At 33.0% G+C, this 25788-nt stretch overlaps 1 protein-coding gene across 1 annotated transcript in view; it reads right to left on the reverse strand.

The window, feature by feature from the left end:
- The window catches only part of LOC124368749 (succinate-semialdehyde dehydrogenase, mitochondrial), a 35990-nt gene that overhangs the window by 6983 nt on the left and 3219 nt on the right, over nt 1–25788 (reverse strand). The window contains exons 2-9 of the mRNA XM_046826092.1: nt 23017–23259; nt 17724–17894; nt 16648–16731; nt 14584–14716; nt 12605–12712; nt 8511–8674; nt 5293–5448; nt 4846–5018 (exon numbers count right to left, since the gene is read on the reverse strand). Of these exons, the coding sequence (XP_046682048.1) occupies nt 4846–5018; nt 5293–5448; nt 8511–8674; nt 12605–12712; nt 14584–14716; nt 16648–16731; nt 17724–17894; nt 23017–23259 (1232 nt within the window). The remainder of the gene's footprint in view (nt 1–4845; nt 5019–5292; nt 5449–8510; nt 8675–12604; nt 12713–14583; nt 14717–16647; nt 16732–17723; nt 17895–23016; nt 23260–25788) is intronic.

Genomic DNA, 25788 nt, shown 5'->3' on the forward strand with positions numbered 1-25788 from the left:
AGTAAGGTTCTCATGTCAAGCGAATTTATATTACAAACAGAGTCCACAATACTGAAATCAAATTGTGTCAAATCAAAGATTTTCAGGTTAAAAAATTGATTTTTTAAACTGAACACATTTTTAGTCGCTCTAAAATTTTATTCGACAGTATTTTTATAAAGACATAACAACAGTGAACAGTGAAATCCTGGTACAGTAGAGTCCCGTTAATCCGACCTAATTGGGACCGAGCCCTATTCGGATTATGTGATTGTTCGGATTAGTCAGAATTACAGAAAAAATACGGTTTTAAACTTGAGATGGGTCTATTTTGTTATAGAATTATCAACATTGTTTATTAAAACATGTTTTCTGACTGTTGCATTGTATTTCTTGACAAATAAACGTGTTTGCGAATACTAAGCACATTTACCGTATTTAGTGTGAGAGTTCTATTTTTAAGCAATGTGAGCGTACTGGATATTGTATGGGTCCACGCGTTCAATAGTTGTACGAAACTACGCGTCATCCAATAGACTCTTCAATGCGACAGAAGACAATAACTGAATTTATGTCTTTTAACAATTAATATTGTACTCAATAATAATATCAGTACTGTACGTCCAATTTTTGTTTGATTTCACTTCTTAATACAGTAATTTAACTCATACTTAACCTATAAGTTTCAATTTGGTACTGTATTTAACTTCATTATTTATGTACTGTACCGTACACAATTTGTCTTAATAAAATATTGTATGTCTATTTAATTAAAGTCTTCTTTGTTTATGTACGAAATGATGCACCCATTTTCATTTTTTATGTAATTAGTTCCTATAACTGTTCATTATCGTTATAAATAATTCCTCCTGGACCTGTTCGGATTAACCGACGTTCGGATTACACGTGTTCGGATTAGCGGGACTTCACTATATTTAACTCTTTACATGTTCATGGAAGATATTATTCTAACCAAATATTATTGTTAGAAACACCAATTATTTTTTCTAGAATTTACAATTAATTAAAGGTTTAAAAATTAATAAGTACTACATGGCAAAAAAAATGACTCAATTCATCAGTTTTTCACAAACCTTTGTTAATACCCATGTACACATAGTCACAACAATAGAGGAAATCATCGACCCGAACACTAGTTACCTTTTTATCACAAAACTGAGTCAATCGATTAATGCTACTTTAGTTGTAGCTAGTTATGTATATAAGAAGCCAATATAAGCTAGTACGTCAACATTATAGCTAGGTAATTTTGCCGTAAAGAATAAAACCTCTATCGGGTAAGCGAGGTGAATAAACAAATCTCCTAATTATTTACCCACCATTATTCACCAAGTGATTGATTGATTAAATTTATACAACTACTTCAGTGTAATTTTTGCTTCAAGCACAGACTACCAGATTTTAGATAATCTAATACTATCTCCTTTACTGAAGTTCTATTCCTTCTTAGCTTTTCCTAATGTTTCTCTTATTCTTTTACAAGTACTTTTGTCAGATTTATTACAAGTTTAGTTTTATAATTATGTTCTGCTATGACTCATTTTCCTGTATCCTCCCGTTTCATATATACATCATTTATTCAAAAAATCGTTTAGATATTACATGTTTTTGTTTCTCCAACGTAGACTGAGCCACCAACAATGAAATTTTATAAACTCCAGGCATACGCAGTGGAACCGTATCCTCTTCAGGTCTCAAACAATCCTTCAATTTTTGAGGTAGCTTGAATATATTTTTCATATTTTATCTCCTAAATATTCTCTATATTTACAAAACTTGAGAAAGCAGAAGTAATTATTTTTATTGTACTTCTAAACCCAAACCCACTTCCTTCATACGAGCACCTACCATAGCCCATTTTAGAACCTCAACAGTTGTAAAGTCCGACACCTGCTTTTGAAATAATTATCTAATAAAGTGAAACGAGTGCAACGCGTTAAATGGACTCTTTTATTCCCGGGCGTGTATAGATAGAATAACAGGCACTTAACCAGATTTAATGTGAAGAGAAAATTAAATTAACAGAAACCGTGAATCCGAGCCAAATTTCAACAAAATGGAGCTCACTACTACAGGTATTAATATAACCATTTGACTCCTGTCCAACTCATTTTATCTCAAAACTGTTTCAATAGAACTGGGTAGTAAAACTGAGCTACACTTCATATCAGCTCTTAAGCCTAATTTCAGTTGATTCACTAATTAAATGAATAGTACATTATCAACTCCAAAATGTCATTGACCTTAAATGATGTTAATACATAGGCCATTATATTGTCATCCTGTTAAGAACACCTACACAGTGACAAGAAAAAAGAGATCTTTGTAAGAAAGGACCATAATGTGATGGTCAACTAGTTATTCTATATATTTTTAAAGGTTAAAGTACCGGAGTCCCCTTGCTCTACTAATGAAGTATATTTCTACAAACAAATAAACAGCAGTAACCTGAACTAAGTTGTCCAAGTATCTAAAGTTTACCTAAATAAAACCCCTACAGAAAGAATCCAATAATTTTAATGGGTGGATAAGAACATAGACATAATATTACAATGGTAAGATATATAGAAGCTAAATTAACTGGTTAAATTCACTAGTATGCCTGATCAGTTGGAATGGCGAGGAGAAAAACTATGGAAACATCTAAATGAGAGGATTTCAAGAAAGCTATGCTGCAATTGTTTACCCAGTAACATGCGGTGAAAATATTATTGACAGACTCATATATGAGGAAAAGCCTACACCTTTTTGAAGCTCTCAGAATTGAAGGTTATTTTAATGTGTTTTCTGACTGTCTTACATGATTCAAACTCCACAGAATTCACAAGTCAGCGGTTCGAGGAGAAAAATAAGGTGAAAATCAGGAAGCTGCCGAACAATTTTTCCAGGAAGTTTCAACAATTTGTTTGAACTTCTTTCTACCAGAGTAAATTTATAATGTAGATTAGTCTGAAGCAAACAGGATTTTTCCAGACATTTGCTATCGTTCAGTGAAACAAGAAATCAGTAACGTAACACTACATTTCGAGATCTGCAATCTGATCTCTTCTTCAGGTAATAACTAACCTAATACATAATTTACAAACCTTTTTATTGAGTGCATGTTTTTAGAGTTAGTGAAGTTGACAAACAACATGGTGGTTGTGATTCTTGACTTAGGCATGCCACAACGCTTTGGTATGATTTGTTTATTTTAACATAGTTTGTAATTATGTATTAGGTTAGTTATTACCTGAAGAAGAGATCAGATTGCAGATCTCGAAACATAGTGCTACTGATTTCTTGTTTCACTGAACGATGGCAAATGTCCGGAAAAATCCTGTTTCCTTCACAATCCTTCCATCGTCAAAAATAACCTTCAAACAAAGAGTCTGGAGCCATTAATCATAAATAAACTAAGATTTGTCACAGGTAAATAAAAAAACCACATTTATTTTAAGGGAACAGATGTATAAACGTTGTGTTATACCTTTATAACCTATAACGATGGCAAATGTCCGAAATCCTGTTATCCTTTCAAACCTTCCATCTTCAATAAAAAACTTTAAATAAATTTTTACATCGAGTTAAATTTAAATTAGTTTATTCTTGAACCTTAAAAACTTGCTAGTAAAAGCAATCTTGGTTCTGGATATAGCACATGTCATATCCAAGTGACAATAAATTTAATTTGCTTAGAGTGATTTGTTTGTATTTTCTAAAAAAGCTCAAGTAAAATATTTTCATAAAAAGTATTTTCCACAAAATACTTAATTCAACCAATGACAAGTGTGACCTAATATACTGTACTGTTGAACTAAAAGAATGTAATGAAACCATAACAGCACTCTGAAGCCATTTTAAAAAGGTGTAAGTAATCTACAAGTATGCTGCATCACAAAATCCTTTCTGAAGACCCCATAGAAAAATATTTTTGACATCAAAAATGACAATTTCAGTGGATTTTCCTATAGCGACAAAATCATTGTATCAGAGTGGAATTTTTTATGAAAAAAATAGCGAGGACTAACTGCAAAGTTACTCTTGACCACGTTGAGTGTATGCTTGTCTACGCTGAAGGTCATGAAGAAGTTTTAAAGAATGATAAAATGGTTTTATGCAAAATAAAATCTGGTACTTTAAAAAATTCACAGAAAACAGAAACTCTGTGATTACTTAAATCCATTTACAATAATTTCGAATATTGATTTTTTGTGTTCAAGAAGTTATTTGTTTTGTCATGATTGCAATCAAAGTATTTGTAAACTTCACTTGAAGTGTTGTATTTTGATTTGTGTTTATTTAATAGTACTATTTAAATTTTTTTATTAGTTACATTGTGTATAAGTGTGCTTCTATTTGGTACTTATCACAATTTATTTTCTCATTAGTCAAATTATCCATTTATTTGCAGTGACCTAATTTGACAATTTTCTTTCTTTGACTAACCGTTGGAAGAGGTTTCTCTTAAGGAGTGCCGATGGCCGAGCAGATTAGAGCATCAGATTTTGCGTCTGAGTTAAGAGATAATGCAGGTTCGAATCCTGTCTGTGACCGTTGCACTTTTTTATCTTATCGGTACTGTCAACCTTATATTGTATCAACTCTTCCCATTATTCTGTTTCAAAAGATCCTTGCACAGAGCTGTGTCCCATGAGCCCAAATCAATTTACAATCACAAATGTCAGTGTAACACTTTCTGCGAACATTTCCAATAATGGTTTTATAACTAGTTATTTTATTCAAATTTACCAGAAATTTTGTTTTAACCAACTTTATGAGTATCTGCACTAAACTTTCACCAAAAAACATACCCCGCAAACAAAATCTCCACACACCACCATAAATACTGTGAAATTCACTTACTTCACGCAGACAGCCACTGGACCGAAAATCTCCTCCGTGTAACAGGCCATGTCTGGCTTAATTCCAGTCAGCAGAGTAGGCTCATAAAACTGTGCTCCGATCTGTGTAGCTCGCTTGCCTCCAAACACTACATTGGCACCCTTATCCACTGCATCTTTAACGATACTTTCCACCTGCAAAATATAGGATATTTTAGCAACATAAAGTAATTTGTTATATAAAAATGCTCAAAGAGATAATCCCTGTTTTCCTAAAAGCATTTGTTCAAATTAAAGTTTAGAATAATTGACAACCTATTGTAAAAGTGGCTCCCTTTTACACAGATTTTTTACGGATAATGTCATTAACCGTAGAGTTTTCAACAATTTTGAGAAGGATTAGCCAAGATATGCTTATATAAAATAAACCTTTTGCCTTATTAGCAAGTCTAAAATCATTCAAACCAACCTTTTCAACTTGCTTCATATTGATTAAAGGTCCTTGGTTCACATCCGGTTTTGTTCCATCTCCAAGCTTTAGAGCGGCCATTTTTTCTTTTAATTTCCTCACAAACGGTTCGAACACGTTTTCTTGTATGATGAATCTGTTTGCACTGACACAAGTCTGGAAAAAAAAAGAGCTTATATTTTACAACTTTATACAATACAAACAGATATTTTATTACATTCAGTGTTAAAAATAAGCCTTAAAAATACACTATTACACATCTTTTTACATATCTGCGATAAATGCTTACTTGATCTCCTAAATTCTTAACTTTTTAAGGAGTTTGTGGAAATTCAAATAATGACAATGTGTCTCGCATGATATTTATTTAATTCAATAATAATGTAATAAAACTGCTTCATCTCTTGGCTATTTTCTCAGTTTTAAAATAATGCATTACACAACAGCTGATATGTAAATATCAAGTGAATCACAGCTGTCGCATGCACACTCAGTTGTCATGTGTTGTTGTTGACACTTTCCCATTGTATCCTTCCAATGAGTGGGGTGACTATGACATTGCAGCGGCAACAAAAATAGATGTGTTCAGGTTACAGTCTGCACTACAATCATATGATGGGCAGGTGCCCCCCCCCGTCCCCATGTACTCTAGGAGATACATTTTTTTTTTTTTTAAATTTTAATTTGAACTTAATTTTTTTACATTTTCTTCAACAAAAAAGGACTTGAGTAGAAGTCCATTCTTTCATTTTGGTAGAGGTATGCAAAACCTGGCTTCTGAAGGAAACAGGATTTTTCTGGACAATTGCCATCGTTCAGTGATAACAAGATTTGAGGTCTGTGATCTGTTAGTGCAGACCCATTGTGACCTATATTCTTTAGTTCGGTTTCATAATTAGTGTTTTGTTTTTATTAAGTGCATGTTTTAGGGTGTGTATGGCGTTGTCACATAACATGTTTGCTGTGAATCCTGACTAATGAGTGTCACAATGCTCTGGTATGGTTTGTTTATTTTAATCTAGATTATAGTTATATGTTATATTATATTAGCCATTCGCCTGAGGAAGAGATCAGATTGCAGATCTCGAAACTTAGTGTTACTGACTTCTTGTATCACTGATCAATGGCAAAATCCTCCATCTTTCCATTGCTAAAAACAAAATTTAAAGAGCTTGGCTTTTGATCTTTTAATACAACAAACCAGTAAAAAGGGCATTATCCTACTCCAACAATGTCAAAAACTTTCTCATCTGCCTGTTATTAAAAATCAATGTTTTTTTACAATTATTACCATTTACAACACATTGTAATGTTTTTGGCTGTGGATTATGTGACCAACCACCTTTTTTCTTATGCATTGGTGAGAGACAAGAAACATAACATTCAAGAGTACAACAATAAAAGCTTTTAATGCATCACTATACAATGGCTACATCTCAGGGTTGCAAGACAGGGCATAGCATCTGTAAACACTCCCTGTCTATATCCTGAGAAACCCAAAGTTCACACGAACTCCATTTTCCAAGAGATGCCAACAACACCTGAGCTAACCACTTTGTAGGTTGGACATAACTCTCAAATCTCTTAGAATGAATTTATTTTTATTTCATTATGCAATTTATTCAAGTTTAGTCATTATTACATGATTTTTATTTTTTATTTGATTATAAATAAGATACAATTTGAAACTAACAAGCTATTTTGCTCATCAGTCACAAAAATGTCAATAATAGTCAGTTTTAGACAATTTCTGTTTTACTAAACAGTTGATTCCAATAATATGTGCAGTGAAATATCAGTCAAGTGTCCCAAACCATCTGAATAGTATAAAAAAATTCCCGTCAAACAACCATAAAAAACTGGATTTTATTAATTATTTGATGAAACTCATGAGGAAAGTATAACATTTACGGAATTTTTGAATTCAGTAAAAAATCTACTTTCTTTTTAGTTAAGCAAAATAAAGGTTGGTGCATTTAAAAAAAAATGACTCGAACCTTACACCACCTGCTTGCTTTTTTAAAAAGTTTTTCATTATAATATTTAAAAACTAGAAGAAATATCATGCAGATTTCATGTAAAAAAAAATTTATTACAGATAGTAATAAAAGAGCTGTGACGGTTATATAACGGAAAGTATAACATTCAAAGTCCTTTTAAAATCAGTAAAAAATCTACTTTCATTTAGTTCAGTAAAATTAAGGTCGATGCATTTAAAAATTACTCAAACTTTACACTTCCTGCTACTTGAAATGTTACTTAAAATTACTCGTATACTTATCTTGAAATGTTTTTCATTATAATATTCAAAAACTAGAAGAAATATCATGCAGATTTCATGTAAAAAACGTTCTATTACAGGTACTAACAAAAGAGCTGTGACGGTTTGAAAACGTTAACCAATAACAGTTTTTTGAACGCAGAGAGTGAATGATGCAGCCTATAATTAACTAGATCACATTGATTTGTTGATCTCGCTATTACACACAACTTTGTCCATTTAATCTTTACTGTATGTAATCTCTTATGGTTTCCAAGATTCCTTCAGTACTCTTACAATTTTGAACACCCGATATATTCTATAAACAATACTCAATAAAATGAGAAGGATGTAGTTAACAGTACAATTATTTAATGACAACTTCCTTTCTAGGCCCTTGGGTTGTAAAGTAAAATTTTACTTTCAGTCACATTACTGTTTTATGTTTTATTCCACTCTATAAAAATGTATACTGCATGGAATTTGGTTAGTTTTTAATGGCCTTTCATATATTATGATAAAATATTAGATATAAACAACTGATTGAAACACAAAAGATATATTGCAATTTCTTTATTATTGTTTCAATAACAATGGAGTATATGTCATATTCTTCACATTATTACTGAAAAACAACAGGGAATTATGACAATCTCTTGGACAGTTGTCATACAATAGCTTTTTCCCTAAACGTTTGAAAATTTGCAGAATACGGGCCCGGAACTTTATACACATGATTTTGGAAAATGACTGGCACTCAAAGGGTTAATGAACACTTAAAATGGGACTATTTCTCAATACTGACACTCTATTCAAATTTAGAGTTATGATATTCTAATTGAGATTTAAATACTACTGGTACTAAAATATTACTCTCACTAGCACAGGACTCAATTACTGTAGGTCTTAGTTATATTCTGTCACTCCTAGAACACCAAGAACACACTTTAAATGTTACCTGGCCACAGTTTCTAAACTTGGATGCGATTGCTCCTTCCACTGCCTTATCCAAGTCTGCAGTGTCGAACACTATGAAAGGTGCGTTACCACCCAGTTCCAGTCCAACTCTCTTCACTCCGGATGCACACTGCCTGTACAGCAATTTCCCAACTTCTGTGGATCCTGTCCACAAACATTGAAATGTTCATTTTAGCAGGAAAACTTTTGAGGAACTTTATTTGGTATCATTATGAAAAAACTTATTTAGATTATTACAAAACACACAGTTTTAATATCTTTGTTGTCCTCTCTTCTAGTACAAAAAGCCATACTTTTTGTTGTTGTCCATTTTCTTTTCTTTTTTACCTTTACTTTTATCCTAACCTCTAGTTTTCCGCTAATGGCTTACTTGTGAATGAAGATAAGACTGAGCATATTATTTTTAGCTTAAGGAATAACTCTGTAAATAAATCAGTCAAACTACTTGGTATCAACTTGGACTCAAATCTTACCTGGAAACACCACACAGATGTTCTTTGCACCCGATTATCTAGAGTAGTATTTTTGTTTAAAAAAACTAAAAACTTGTACCAGCTCCACCTTGATAATGAAAGCATATTTTGCACTGTTTCACTCACATCTTTTGTACAGAACTCTTCTTAGGGGTAACTCAAGTGGTTCTAAAGAGGTCTTTCTATGTCAAAAGAAAACATTACGCACAATGTTCAATGTAAGTACTACTGACTCATGTAAACCCTTTTTTATAGATCATAATATACTTACTGTACCCTGCATTTTTATATTTCAGATTTTAATGTATATAAAGAAAATTTAGACATACTTAACCTTAGAAGCTCAAATCATGATTACTCCACTAGATACCGAAACCTTATTGACTTAGAATTTGCTAGGCTGACTAAAACCCAGCACTCCTACTTTTATGTTGGTACTAAATTATTCAAAAAGCTGTCTGTAAATGCCAAAGATGTCTCCTGTAAAAAATAAATTTTTCTGCTTAAGTGGTTAAAACAAAAAGCTTTTTATAATGTTAACAAAATGCTTATGTGTAATGTATATAATTTATTCTTTTAAAAATTTGTCTTTGCCTGTGCTATTTACCATATGTATGTAGTATGTATTTATATTTATATTTTTTTTTATACTGTTGTATTATATTGCATATATGTATAACCTTTCTGCTATAAGGACTTTGTTATAACAATATATTTGTGGGATGGCAATAAATACTCTTGATTCTTGATCCTATTGGTTTAACCCATTGGCCTTTTATCACGGAACGGTTCTGTGACAGCTAGTCTGGGCTCAAAGTTTATATTACGGAACCGTTCCGTGACATCTAAATAATTTTTTTTAACACCTTTTTCAACCAAATTTTAGTATAAATTAGACTAATATTGTTGTAACACATAATAAAAACTGCAATACTACAGTTAATTGAAATTTAAATGATTAATAAGTTACTATAAGAATATTAGTGTACTACAAGAAAAAAAATCAATATTCTTGAAATTTCAGTATTTAGAAAAAACATTTATTCTGACAAACTATGCATATATATATTACTAGAATATGTGTGTATATATATATACACACATATTCTAGTATTGCTAGGTAGAGAAATACATTTCAAATGAAATAAAAGCAACAATGGTGTATTTTTTTTATATTATTTGAGTAAAAAAATTTAAAAATTTAAAAAATTCCAAAACTTTTTTAGTTTGTACAGCATTATTATTTTTAAATTATGACCAAATATATCACTATCTATTTATCATTAAAGCCCATTTCATGTTAATCCAAAAAGATGTAAAATATAACCAAATAACTTGAAAAATACATTTTTATAAACATATAACAGAACACTTACATTTTTAGCATTTTAATAGGATAACTCCAGTTAAGCTGATAATAAAAATATGTATAAGCCAATATGTTAATATTACAGGTTCAATAAGTGGGACATGCACGAGAGGGTATTCAATTTCCAAACTCTTGCTGGACTTGGTAGAGCATGTATGATGTGCTTTTATCGTTGTAGGTATGCAGTAAACAATCCATTGCTAGTTTGGTGTAATCAGTCATCTGAAAAGTTTGATATTTAGTTCGAGCTAATTTTTTAGAGAGGTTTGTGCGTAATTTTAGTCTTATTGTTCTTGAATATTTACGAAGTTGGTCAAAGGTTGTCAGTTGAGTAAAAGGTGCCAGGTAGGGCAATGTGATGATTTGCTAAAAACTAGTGCAGTGAGATAGTTCAAGTCCTTATCTATCCGTCGTGTTATTAGTGGATGTGTCTGAACCTGCTCCTTTCCACATATACGCCCTTTACCTTCAATTAATTATTTTAATTTCAACACTAATCAAACTTCAGCCTGCATTCCTTCTATCTTTCAACACTAAAGTTTGACACACTAAAAATGCTAGATAACTTTGCTCAGTGTGATTTGCCGACTAAACCAGTGCAACTCTCAAAATTGTTGTATGTAACATATGTGTTGGCTTTACTAAGGCTTTCAACTCCGTAGACAGAATAAAGGTCTTGCAAAAATTGAAATTAGTTGAGGTACATGGTATTGTTTCATGACCACCAATGGAATAACTAGCTTGTTCAGGGAATGGAGTCATCTAGACAAATACATTGGGCAATGCTTTTCCTTGTATGCATAATAATATGGCTGAAATCAATGTATCAGAAAACAAATAATTTCTTTGCAGACGACACTGAAATACAAAGTTTAAAATAAGTAATTCAATTGGCAGTTTGAAATTTAGTAAAAATTTGTCATAGTGGTTTGATCAAAAGTGTCCAACTTTATAAAAATAAAACACACTAAATTTATGCCAATATTCCTAAAGGACAGAAGTAACACGTTATGCGACACCCTCACTCTACGTAGATCATACCTGTGATTGTATCAGTAGAATCAATGAGTTCGAATAACTAGGAGTAATGTTTGACAACAAATTGACATGTTCAAGTCATTGTAATATTTACAAACCAAAAACCATGAAAGCTAAATTTTGCAACCATCAAACTCAAAGATTTAAAATTTCAAGTCACACATACAGTACATTTCCTTACATGCAATTGATTATGGAAAACGGTAAGGCATGGGGTGATGAAAATTCTAGACACAAGGAAACCTTTCATAATACAATAGCCTTACTTATCTTTAGTCATCTAAATACCATGCACCTATGTGTAAGAAATAAATATTAAACAAGAAATGCAGTTAAATCCGGAATTCAAGAACCAGGATTAAAAAAAAACATTAACTAATTATCTATAGTCTGTTATTTAAACATTATATTATCTACAAGAACATTCCACATAAATTATGCAACACTACAAAAAACATAGGACTAAAGAGGATATTTTCATTCTAAGCTGCTTGTACTTATAATATTACATAGTTAATCAATTTTATTATAAATTAATACATAGCTCAAATATTTGCAGATATATGAAATGTTGTTTTCTTTTAAATAAACTATCTCAAATCAAAACTTGGTTGAAGATTTGGTGGATTCAAAATTCGGCTTCAACACATCACTAATGTACATAAATCCTACATTAGAATATGTTTCAAATTCTTGTTCATACCTTCATATAAAAATCATGTGTTACAGTGCGAAGGCATAGTTTTCAGTAAATTCATTTTGAAATACAAAACACACTTGTGAAAGTACAGATGCCAAACGTGATTATCACAAATCTACATCTAGGCTGTGGTGGTGGTAATGGCAGAACAACTACAGTGATAACAATGCGAACAGAGCAGAATCAGAAGTAGAGATTTTGTAAGTTGTCTCAGTTGTCCATTTGCCTTCCAGTAGTCAGATATACAGATATTTCCACATCCTAGTTTGAAATTGTGTTTAATATTATTCTCATGTGATTTTGTGTCATGTATTTTTGACTTTGTTTATTATTGAACCTATACTACAAACATTGCAAAAAAAAACAACAAGATTGGAAAAGTGTTACAAACATTTCACCATGGGATTCTTATAAAAGGATTTAAACCCAGATGGTGACCACTATTATATATAGGCCACAATAAATTGTGATTTATACTGATAACATTTAAGTACCTGTGAAGGAAAGCCCAGCGACATGTGGACTGGTGCAGAGGATGTTACCGATGGCTGGAGCATTGGCGCGTCCACTTGTCACAACGTTGATCACACCTTTGGGGATTCCTACAACGCGACATTATAATTACTACCAGGATAATACTGACATACCATGTGGTATTCATAATTCTTAACTCACCTGACTTTGTATATCCTTACATATAATAATAAGAACAAAGTAATCATGATTTTCAGGAATGAGGAGACTCGTAAGAGCAAGTGTGTAAAGACTTGGTTTGTTGATTCAAATTAAAAGTTGTTGGCATTAAAACAGTTTTAAATAAACTCTTGGCAGTGTGACTGAAAACTAAAATGGTATTAAAATATAAATCTTTTACAGTGCAATAATTAAAACTGAAATTAATTATATAAATTTACCTTCTAACAGTCCTTACTATTGCAACGTTTAATAACCTTACTTTTGCAACCAAAATAATGTGGCAATAGTAAGGAACGTCCAAAGGTGAATTTTTAATTCATTAATATTATGGAATTACCACCTAGGAAAATGGGTAAAGCTCATTCCTAACCCCAGTAGGAATGAGCTTTAACTAAACTAAGATTTTTAATTATTTGGAAAGATTACTGCTATTGTAAATTGTATATACATTCTCCAAATATAAGAGTAAAAGGTTTAAACCGCCAACAAAACCATAAGTCAGGATGTACAAGAAGAAAACTGTAACAACACATAAATCAGCTATTAGATCATTTCAAGAGAATTCATATTTTAGAAGAATTTAAGAGTTTATCTAATTAAAATAGATATTTGATTGGAAGTACTATAACAAACTGAATTGTATTCAATTCAATTTCAAAATTCATAGACCACTACAAAATATTTTTTTATTCTGTAAAGTACATGTTCCACAAACTTCTGATGTTTATGTTTATTTTCTTCTGATTCTGAACTTTTCGTTAGGTCTCGTAAAACAGAATTGATAGTAATTAATATTGTTATTCAGATATATAGATCAAAACTATCCTTTTTAACTTTTTTTTTAAGCAACAAACATTCAAATTGGATAGCTTTACACAGATGGTAGAACTCTCACCAAATTTTATGAAAATAAAAAATATTCCAGACCTCTGAAGACAAATTTTAATATCGTTCATGTTACAAAGAATTAGTAAAATCCACCACTGTTTTTTCAAGTTTTTTCTAGCAAATTTACAGCTCACAATTTACATTTTAAAATATAATAGAATTTTTAACATTTTAGAAGACTTGAAAATGCTTTTAATCATGACTCATTAAAAGTGGTTTGCTAAGTGTAATAAAATTAAGTAAAATTTACAATGTTGTTAAATCATGTAACAAATGTCATGAAATACATTTTTACAGGTTTTAGTGGTGAGAGACTTAAAAAATGGACAATTAACCTCACAATAGACCTGCACCACCAATTATTATTATTATTTGGTGCATTTTGTGGCCAAAATGGATGAAAGGGTTAATGTCATTTTTTAAGCACCATTAAAGTTGGATAGACAGGTAGGCTGCTTGCAAGGACAGGATCACTCAGTGGTCACCCAACCAAGGAGCTACCAAGCTTGTCATTGTTTGATTCGGTAATTTGTGATAACCACTGTACCCACTAGACAAACCCACTCATGAGACTAACCATTCATGATCAAATGGCAAAGCTACGTTATGTGCTTTCATGAAAGTTGTTAAGTCTATATCACTACTTATAGTTTCAAGTAAAAACAAAAATAGATAGTAAAAATAAAATAAAATGCAGAAATCGCACTATAAATACGCATAAATTTATTTAAAAAACTAGAAAATAAGGCTGCAAATTTTGTGGTTGGCACGGAAATATAGACTGTTCCTTGATAAGACTAAATATGCACCAGAGAATACCATAGCTACCATAAATTCCAAGTCCCGACTCAATGCTCATGTCCGTTTTAAAATTATCTGTTTTTCTCACCAACTTGATTTGCTAGCTCTGCGAGAGCCAGAGCTGTGAATGGAGTGTCCTCGGCTGGTTTGATGACACATGTGCAGCCAGCCGCAAGTGCCGCCCCTGCCTTGCGGGTAATCATGGCTTGTGGAAAATTCCACTGAAACATTAAACATTCCTTAGATACAATACAGGCTAATTCAGAAATTTAGGAGCAACAACAAATACTTTTTGTCAAATCGTGAAATAAACCATGCGAATATTGAGTTTAATTCCATTTCACATTCCGCTTAGAACAGTGTCTGAAGTGTGTCACTGCCACAGACTTGACTCCTGGAATCTGGATTCCACATGCGTCTGAAGAGATCCAAAAGTAACTTAATTACATTTAAAACACACAAACCAACACTTAAAACTTTTATTTTTGTGAGGCCTTTCGATAGCAAGGCTATTTTCGTCACAAAAGTAAATACAAACAGTTTTTTTACTTTCGCCTGGTAAAATAAGACATTCTTTACTTTTACTTTGCATTTTGCGGGCAGCTTAATTGCGGCACACATTTTGCAAAGCTATAGAAAATGAACGATTGGTCAATCAACCTTCTAAGTGCCATGGGGCTAAATGCGACTACCTGCTGCGCACGCCATTGTGTGAGAGAGAGTGCTACCTCCACTACTACCAACCCTATAAGCAAACGGTGCTTAATTTTGGAACAGCCCTTATATAACTCTAATTAACAGATATGAACTTACCTTGGAACTTTGCCAATTTTTACTGGTTTATAAACTTACATTGGAATTGTCCTGTCTTATTTATACTGATATAATTAGGTAGCATAACATTCTTCAAGGTATAGTGCAATCTCAATTATCTGACCTAAACCTGGTCACGGCAGGGTCGGATAAGTAAAAAGTTCAAATCACATGGAAAATGATAAAAACGACTTTGAAATTGTGTAAAGGCCCCCATACCGATCCGACCTGCCTGTTCAGGCAGTGTGTGGGATCGACTGACCCGGGATCGGACGCCTCGACAGACGTCTCCGTGGATTGGTCGGATTGTGTGTGGGGGCTTTTAATTTTATTTCCACATCAAAATGCACTTAAGGCAAAGTAATAAAACATGTTTATAATAGGTATATATATACTCACATGAACTACAAAACAAAACTTAAGCTTGGGTAAAAAAGTTAATTAAAAGTGATTGTCTTTTATTCTACTGCTGTTTGTTGTTTTGTGGCTGCCAAATCTCGCAGTCTCCTCAGAAGTAAAATTTTGGTAGACGACGTTTCCTCCAGCTTGTATGAAACTCTGTGCACTTTCTTCCAGCACCATATCTACTTCATCGTCTTCTTCTCCTTTTTCGTTTGCTTTGTTCGCTATACTAAATGGATCTTATCCAGCTCAAAGTTTCTTGAGTATTTTTTACAATAAAAGCACACACACAGTTACAGTTACAGTTTTTTACAAAGTTCGTGTTGTAATTAGGTTTTTTACAGCAAAAAAATATTTGGGGGCAGCTTTTCATAGGGAACTTTGTGGATTAATAGGTCAAACATTATGCGTGAAGGGAGTGTACGTGAATGAGTATAAGTGCACTAACAAGCATGACATTTTACACGACAACGCTCTGCCTCACTCTTCTTGATAAATCACAGACCTTCTGCAAGAATTGAAATGGGACATTTTCAACCATCCACCCTACAGCCCAGACTTGCTTCCAAGTGATTATAATCTCTTTATGCACATGAAAAAGTGGTTTGGCAATCAGAGTTTCAATGACGATGATGAACTTAAAGATGATGTCACTGGCTGGATAAAGTTAGTCAAAGCAATTTCTAAGTTAGTCAAAAGATATGGTAAGTGCTTAAATCGTAATGCCAATTATACATAAAAATAGAGAAAAAAATGTGGTTTTCAAATTAGTATACTAAAATATGTTAATCTGATTTTTTTTGTAACGATAGTTACTTTCAGAATAGCCCTTGTAGTATCTGTAAACAATAAGCATGAACAGACATAACCAATTATGGTTTACATTTTTCTCATCAAGTTTCCGACTTTTGTCTGCATCAAGTAGCAGGATACTCACTGGGGTGATGAGGGCTGCCACACCGATCGGCTGTTTCACCATGATCATCTCCTTGCTCTTCTGGGGGCTCTGCACAACGTCACCCTGCAACCACAGCACATCTTACAACATAACCTACCAGCAACGATAACCTACCTTATAACCAATTACAGCCAGTGATAACTACATTATATTAAACAAAAGATAATGTAGCTGCACTTCAGAGAATAGAAGCAAATATTCTCGGATACGTCTGCCAACTGTCACAAGCGTGGTTAAACATAACTGGATGTATAGCAGACAACAAGCTACTAGCCAGCTGCACAAAGGTTACGCTTCTGAGCTCTTGTCACAAGATTATTACTTCTTATTTTATGGTTCAGAATATTGATATGTGTAAGGTGTCAAAAAGAAAATAAATAATACTTTGTAAAGTTGTTTCTATGCACATACTTCGCTCTTACGGTTATTTCATGTATGACATAATTGGCCCTATCCATGCCCAATGTTAGCTGAGGGTTAACTACATGACATAAAGTAATATATGTGCATGCCAAGATATTAATAATGTTCGTAGAAAAAGTCATTGTTATGAAATCGGTCCTACAATATCCCTCCACTAACCCAACTAAGTAAAATTTTCAAATCCCAATCTGAGGTTTGTTAAAGTATATGAAATTCATATTATTTCAGAACAGTTAGCTAAGTAACATCAAAGTCTTCCGGTTCACGTTGAAACAATCTTCTTGACATATTTCGGTTTCGCTTTGGAAAGCCACCTTCAATCAACAGATGTTAAACTGAAACAGTTATCGAATTTCAGTTTAACACGCAAATTCCCAACAGAAGAAAAGAAAAACATAACAGCAAAGACTGAATCCTGGAACTTTCCATTGACAAACCCCTAACATTAATGTTCGATTATTACTAGGAATGCCTAAAGAGTTTAGAATGACTAATAACATTAGTAAACATTTATTTAACAGATTTTAATTACATCAGACATACAACTAAATGGATAAAGGATTAAATTTAAGAGAAATAATTGACTAGAAGGTATAATACTAGTTAAAAAAAAAATAAAAACGTATACTTGCATGTACACGGCGAGCCTCTTCAGAGAACCACTCTACAAAAGAGTTGCCGTAGTTGATCTCTCCAAGAGCTTCAGGCAAAGGTTTGCCCGCCTCTGCGGTCACCAGGGCAGCCAACTCTGAGGCATGGTCCTGCATGGCGTTGTACCATTTTCGCAGAAGCGTGGCTCTCTCCTGCCAGACACATAATACAGTATTGTCACATTACAGGGGCTCCCAAGAAACCCTGCACCGATAGTAGGGTTTTCACACCTCAGCAAGCACTATCCCTGGGACTGGTCCTGCATAATATTGCATAATTTCATTGTATTTTAGCTAACTTACAGTACAGTGCGATACACTTTATCTTATAACTAAAAATAACTGAGAATACAAATTTTAAAGAGATGTATTAAAACCATTATAGGCTAAAACAAATCCAATATTAAAAACTGCTAACGCGATTCCATATGAAGATACCTGGATTGTATAACAAGGTACGTTTTAGCCAATACTTGTTGTAATTATGCAATCGGAGTATCCAAAATGAATTTAACTGATAAATTAAAGAATTTTCCTTAATCTCCCGAAGAGTTTAGCATTTTGCAGTTATGAGTTTAACTGACAACGAAGAGAATTACCACATTATTAATACTGTAGTAGCTGTCTCCAATCATTCCCACCAATACATCTACGCAAAAATATACCTACAGCCATTTTCTGCTGCATAATCCCTTTTGGTGTCAGAATTTGTATCACTTTAGTGATATGAATTTACATTATTGTCAATACTTATGTCATAGTTATATAATTGTATTCTGAAGAATCTAATCTTATTTTAATGATAAAGTTTCTGCATGATAGAAATTAATTTAATATATATGCATTGCAGCTCATAGCATTATATGAGGGCTGTTATTTTTCAACCTGCGATCATGTTATGAAACAGCAAGTCGAACGGTACAATACAACAATGCACAGTAGTCTACTGCGAACCTCTTCCACTAATACTTCACGCATTGCTGAGCGTCTGAACCCATATTGAGTTCATCTAACAACGCATAAACATGGCAGATACAATTGATTCTCCTGCCAAATGTGAAGTGTTATTCGATTTTGGCAAAGCTGAAATTCAGCTAAAATTTGCTCAAGCTGAACGCAGCAGAAATTCATCAAAGAATGTCATGAGTATATGATGAGAACTATATGAATGATGGTGTGTTGCAGTAAATCTAAAGATGAATGAGTTGATGTTCATGATGAAAGAGGCCAAGGACCAAGTCTGTCTCAAAAGAAGACATCATTGAACGAATTGATGAAATAGTTGAAGGCAATCAATTTACTTTTAGTAAGTTGTCTGATAAATTTCCTGAAAGTTCAAGATCAGCTCTCTACAATATCATAACAAAATACTCAGACTCCAAAAACTTTGTCCTCAATGGGTTTAAAAATCATTGTACGATGACCGCAAAGCTCTATTATGGTTCCTTAACCATTAAGAAGGTGATGAAGATTTTTAAACAATTGTGACAAGGAGAAGACAGAGGTTCTGTGTGACAGACCAGAAACTAAAGAATAGTCACAAAAATGGATCCATTCAAATTCTCTAAGCAAACCCAAACAATAAAAAAAAAGCTTCAAGAAAAATAATTATTGGTACCGTGTTTTGGGACCAGAAAGGTGTTTTGCTCTTGGAATTCTCATTTACAGCCAGGAACCTTGATAAAGCAGAAGGCTACAGTGACACACGGTTGCGGAGAGCCGTTCAGAGTGAAAGAAGAGAAATGATCACTTCTGGAATTGTCTGTATTCATGATAATGCCCGTCCTCGCAATGTTGCTCTGACAAGAAAGCTTCTTGATGGATTTCAATGGGACATTTTTGACCATCCAGCCTACAGCCCTGACTTAATACCTAGTAACTTTCACCTGTTCCTTAAATTTAAGAAGTGGCTAAGAAGGCAGAGTTTCTGATCAGATTACATACACGAAACGCCAAGAACCCATCTCAAGTCACTGGCGGCAACGTTCTATGAAGAGAGTATTGGAAAGTTTTACCCCAGTATGACAAAAGCTCGATTTAAATTGTAATTTTACTGAAAAGTAACCATGAATACATCTTTTGATAGTAAATTTGATTCATTATATTGATTAGTTCTATTTTTATAATACAGCAGAAGTTGATGAAAATCATGTGAAACTTTTCATAAAAATACCTTGCCTATTTTCCCTACTCAATCATTTTTTAGCTAATTTATGATTATGATATCCTATACTACTTGTAAATAAATAGTACTTTATAACATGCATAAACCTTCTGCCATTCTTTCTGCATTACTATAAAATATTACTACAGTAGAACTTTTACAGTCTTTTCTACCTTAACATACCACCAAATCAAGAATGTACTAATTTACAAAGCTTTGCTCGAAACCCTAAAACAACAGCATAAGAAGACTGCACTAAATACCAAAACTAATAGGACATACCACTCACCTATTTTAAGGTGACATTGTGAATATAACAGCTTCCCTGGCTACCTTATCTCACCGACTTTAAGCGACTTCACCAAATATGCAAACAACTGAGGCAAATACTCACCAGTTTTAATGTGACATTGAGAATGTAACAGTTTTGCTGGCTACCTTATCTCACTGACTTTAAGCGACTTCACCAAATATGCAAACTGAGGCAAATACTCACCAATTTTAATGTGACATTGAGAATGTAACAGTTTTGCTGGCTACCTTATCTCACTGACTTTAAGCGACTTCACCAAATATGCAAACTGAGGCAAATACTCACCAATTTTAATGTGACATTGAGAATGTAACAGTTTTGTTGGCTACCTTATCTCACCGACTTTAAGCGACTTCACCAAATATGCAAACAACTGAGGCAAATCACTCACCTGTTTTAAAGTGACATTTGAATATAACAGCTCTTATGACAACAGTATCCAGCCAGTTGGCAACCCTATACCGTCAGCTTTAGAGTATGGCATTGAATATTCAAACCACCGACGGCTTGAAGTGACAACCTGAATCCATCAGCATTACTGGCAACTCTACCTAGCAAAGCTAGGCACTGAATACTCAAACCACCAATGGAACTTTCTCACTCATGATAATATTACGAATACACCAGTGTCACTGGCAACCATACCTTACCAACCCCATGGTGCAGATTAAAATACACTTGTTTTGCCTACTATCCCATCTGGCCATATACACAAAGACATTAAGCGACCACCAGCTTTGCAAGCAAGATTAACCAAATCTCCGATATCCATTATATTTCACATAATGGGTCAAAAGTGATAAAAATACAACCAATTAGGCAATTTTGTAGAAAACTTTGCTTTCATAAAAAGAAATATTCTTCACATAAAATTATGGTAACTATTAATAATTTAAAACCGTTAAAAAGTCTAAATAATATGTCTATATTCTAAATTTCAACTCACAATACTGTACAGGTTATTGAAATCAAATAGGCCATTCAGTTTTTGTCATGGTTAAATAGTACTGTTACTCAAAATAAAAATTTAATCGTTTATAATTTAAAACTTTGACAATCACATCGTACTTTTAAGCTTAAGTTAAAACTCAAAGTAAAAATTGTTATGTAAGTAAACATTTAAAATGGAGGTAAAATATCTGAATCAAAAAGAAACATATTATATATATATGAAAATATAAATAGAGAATAGTGCGCATGAATAGCACGGATGTAAGCCTATAGGTGCGCACAGTACAGGGTGGGAAAGTTGATGCTGTGTGATACGGATGCCTATACACATCCATGTGTACAGGCACATATGAGAATGTTTAAAAAAACCAAGCCTACAAAGTTCTGTTCTCTTTGGTTTAGTATTAGGAACAATACTCAGCACAAGCAGTGAGTATGACAATGTTCAGCCAACAGTGAACATGTAAAATATACAATATAAAATTAATAAGTATTCTATCCAGATGACAAAGTTCCACTCTATAGGAATACTAACATTTCATTAGAGTATACGTTAAACTGATTTTTCACCTATTTCATTTACTGATATGCCCATAATTTATGACTTCCAGATATAATAATTAGAATGGGTTTTAGATAAGCATTTGTTCTAATCAACCTCTAATACACTCCAGATAAGTGATAAAGGTTAATTGATTATATGACTGAATGGCTGTGTTTACACATGAATTATACAAGGATGAAACTGGATTAATGATCTATGACAAAAGCTTACAAGAACTGAAATAATATAAATGAACGAAAATAAACTGTCGTATAAAATTGTGTATTTATTATATGGTCACATATTTAGGACGCATTTCTACTAATCGCTAAATAATATTAAAAACCTATTTTAGATCACTCTATCCAAAATGGCAGCTTTACATATTCTCCAAGAAATAAAGAATGACTGCCAACATCTTCAAGACTACAGTCATAAATGCAGATGACACCACCCTACTATATAATGACAAAACAACCAATAATCTAGCCATCAAGTCATACGTATCTATCCACTCGGCCTTTCAATATTGCCATTGTAATGTCCTGGTAGTCAACCTCACGAAAACTAGCTAGATTGGATTTGCTCATTGTTATAGTCACCCACTACACTTGACAGCACGGATATCTGACTTTGATCTACACACGTACAACACATGCCACGCTGATCTCTATATTATTCCAGTGTTTGAATTCCTCAATCATCTACAAGAGGATTCAGTAGAGACAATCTGAAGGCAAGGCTTCACAGCTGGCTAATCAAACAATCGAATTACTATATCAACAAAATGTTATACAATAAAATATTGTTCTAATTAAAACACTTAATATATTATGTACATGTATTATGTGTTATGTCCACATAGTGGACTTTTAATTAACGCTAATGGATAGTCAATCTAAACAGCTACAAAACAAAATAGAAATCATTCAATTTACATAAAAACTAAGGGTGGTACAAAGAGAAACGTAAAGCATTACAAAGGTGAAAAAATAAGCCTTGTCAGTTTTTAATAGTGCCGGCCTTTTGGACGCTGACATTCATAGCGTTAAATTGTCCAATCAGGATGGATTTTCAATAGGAAAGTGATTGATAATTCTTCATCCTAAGTTTTATTGCTATTCCAACGTTCCATTTTTACTAGCCCGAGTCAACAAAATCAAAATTGAGTCCTTCATGTAATAAAATACAAACAGTTTTACAACTCCTATTTATCAAATTTCAACATCAATTTGTGACCACCATTAGTATTGATTGAAATAAAAAATATTCTACAGCAGACAGTCCAATCTTCTACACTTACCTTTGCCGTTGTGTTTCCCCAGGATTGGAATGCCTCATTGGCTGCAGCTATAGCTGTCTCTGTGTCAGTGACATCCATATCTGGTACACTTGCTATCACCTGTGTAGTCGCTGGATTTGTTACTTCAAATGTCTTCCCACTTCTGGCAGACACCCATTCTCCATTGATGAATCCTTTGGTTTTGAGCAGTTTCAGTTGACTCCTTTTATTGCTTGATAAACTCAAATGTCTCGAGCCTAAAGTCTGAATAAAAAGAAAAAATATGGTATATTACAGGAGTAAAAGAAACGTATACCATTACACTCTATTTAACCCCTTTAAGACCGACAATCACAACAGTAACCCATGGTTATATCTACACTCATGGCCTAATTCAGGTAATCACACAATAAATTGTGTTCAAAGGTACCACTGTAATTCACATTTTTCCTTTTTATTTATATATTACTAATCCAAATGTTACAACTCGAGCTAAGCATGGAAAAACTACAAGACTCAATATAACACTATAATTGAGAAACCAGAGCATTTCCATTTTAAAATGGCAAACACACAATTAGGAAGAGGATTTTAAATGTATATCACAATTTAAACTACAACTTACAGCATCTAACAAGAAACACGGTAAAACAATCCGAATGTAAACCAATCAGGACCTATGAAAAACATATGGTTTAAATATTCTACAATGTTCCCAATAGAACATAGCACTGATAAGTCTTCTAAAATACATAAAAAATATAATAATGGAATTAACATAAGTATGGTACAGTGGCATTAGAAACTTTACAGGAGAGTGTTGGGGACAACATCTGTTGCCAGTTGCGCAGGCCTGGAGAGCTGATAAGACACTTCCTTAGCAGAATTTTCCTCTAACAAAAAATAAGAGTAGTAATTACGAGTATTTGTTAACTAGGCTCTTTGACTAAACAAAGTATTGGCCTTCAAGGCAGTGTGTAGCTTTCCCATTCAATAGGCGGTCTTTTTTATACATCACACCCAAAATAGGACGTCATTAAAAACTTGTAAAAAAAAATTAAATGCCATTAAACATATATATATATATATATATATATATATATATATATATATATTATTATTATTATTTTATATATATATATATAATATTAAATTTGTACAAGTGGCAATAGCCTAATTTAATTTCAATAAACATTGAATCGCAAAAAGTACTTGCTCCGCCGGGACTCGAACCCAGATCTCTCACTTGCCGGGTGAATGTGCTACCATTACACCACAGAGCCCTCACTTTTTACGATTCAATTATTTTGTATTTGGCCGTTTCTTTCTCATATGTGTTTAAATTACCAAACTAACATATGATATTATATATATCACATATTATATATACCATATTATATACAGAGTGAGTTTTATGTCCTGGCACACCTGGATATAATTCAAACGGCCCGAGATATCTATGTGAAACCTTGACCATGCCTATTATAACTTATTTTTTTAATTTTTCAAGTTGTTGAAAATTGTGCCTCTCTTTTCTAAAGGGGGGTAAAGGGGAGCAACTAAACATTTTCAAATACAAACCCCTATCATGTGACCACTCATTTTAAAGGGAATAAAAAAAGAAATCCAATAATGCAAACTCGAGGTCTCTACGTTTATTTTAACAGATTTTATGACAAATTTACTATTGAGTAAAGGGGGGGGTAAAGGGGAGCAACTAAACATTTTCAAATACAAACCCCTATCATGTGACCCCTCATTTTAAAGGGAATAAAAAAATAAATCCAATCATCCAAACTAGAGGTCTCTACGTTTATTTTAACAGATTGTATGACAAATTTACAATAGTAAAATCAGTAACTGTCTTGTCCTGTTTATCGTAACATGAGTCAACACTAACACAAATTCTAAAAACAGTTACCTGTTTTAATGTAGCAGGTGTTCAAACTGTTCACCTTCCGCTGTTTGACAGTGTGCTAGACGTGTGTAAAAACTTGAGATATGATAGGGGTTTGTATTTGAAAATGTTTAGTTGCCCCCCTTTACTCAATAGTAAATTTGTCATAAAATCTGTTAAAATAAACGTAGAGACCTCGAGTTTGCATTATTGGATTTCTTTTTTTATTCCCTTTAAAATGAGCGGTCACATGTTAGGGGTTTGTATTTGAAAATGTTTAGTTGCTCCCCTTTACCCCCCTTCAGAAAAGGGGGGCAAAATTTTCAACAACTTGGAAAATTAAAAAAAATATGTTATAATAGGTAGGGTCAAGGTTTCACATAGATATCTCGGGTCTTTTAAATTATATCCAGGTGTGCCAGGTCATAAATTTCACTCTGTATATACAATAGTAATTGATCATAAATAAATATAATTTAAAGATAAAAATTTCACAAATGAAATTAAATATATGGGTAATGTATAAAATTATGTTGTCACCTTTAAATCTCTTCAAACTGAGGGTAATTCTAAGCAATATATGGGTCAACCTCGATTTTTCTCATATTACAATATAATGTTCCAATAGTCAATTAGAAAAGGAAATGACTAGAATTTCTTGCCGGAAAGCAGTTATAGGGAGCAGGCAACCGCCAGACGGTCATATATTGCTTAGAGTTACCTATTAGTGATCAGGGGCAATGACGTGATCTGGGCTTCAAATTTGGAACTACTCGAGTTAATTTTTTTTCTAAAAGAGCAAGCAGCGCGAAGCGCTGCGCAGCGGGCAAGCATCGTGCGTGATCTTCGTCTATACTGAATTGATTCAGGCCAAAGGAATGACACAGATTCCTTTA

This window comes from Homalodisca vitripennis, chromosome X (genome assembly GCF_021130785.1).
Source record: "Homalodisca vitripennis isolate AUS2020 chromosome X, UT_GWSS_2.1, whole genome shotgun sequence".
Classification (NCBI taxonomy): domain Eukaryota; kingdom Metazoa; phylum Arthropoda; class Insecta; order Hemiptera; family Cicadellidae; genus Homalodisca; species Homalodisca vitripennis.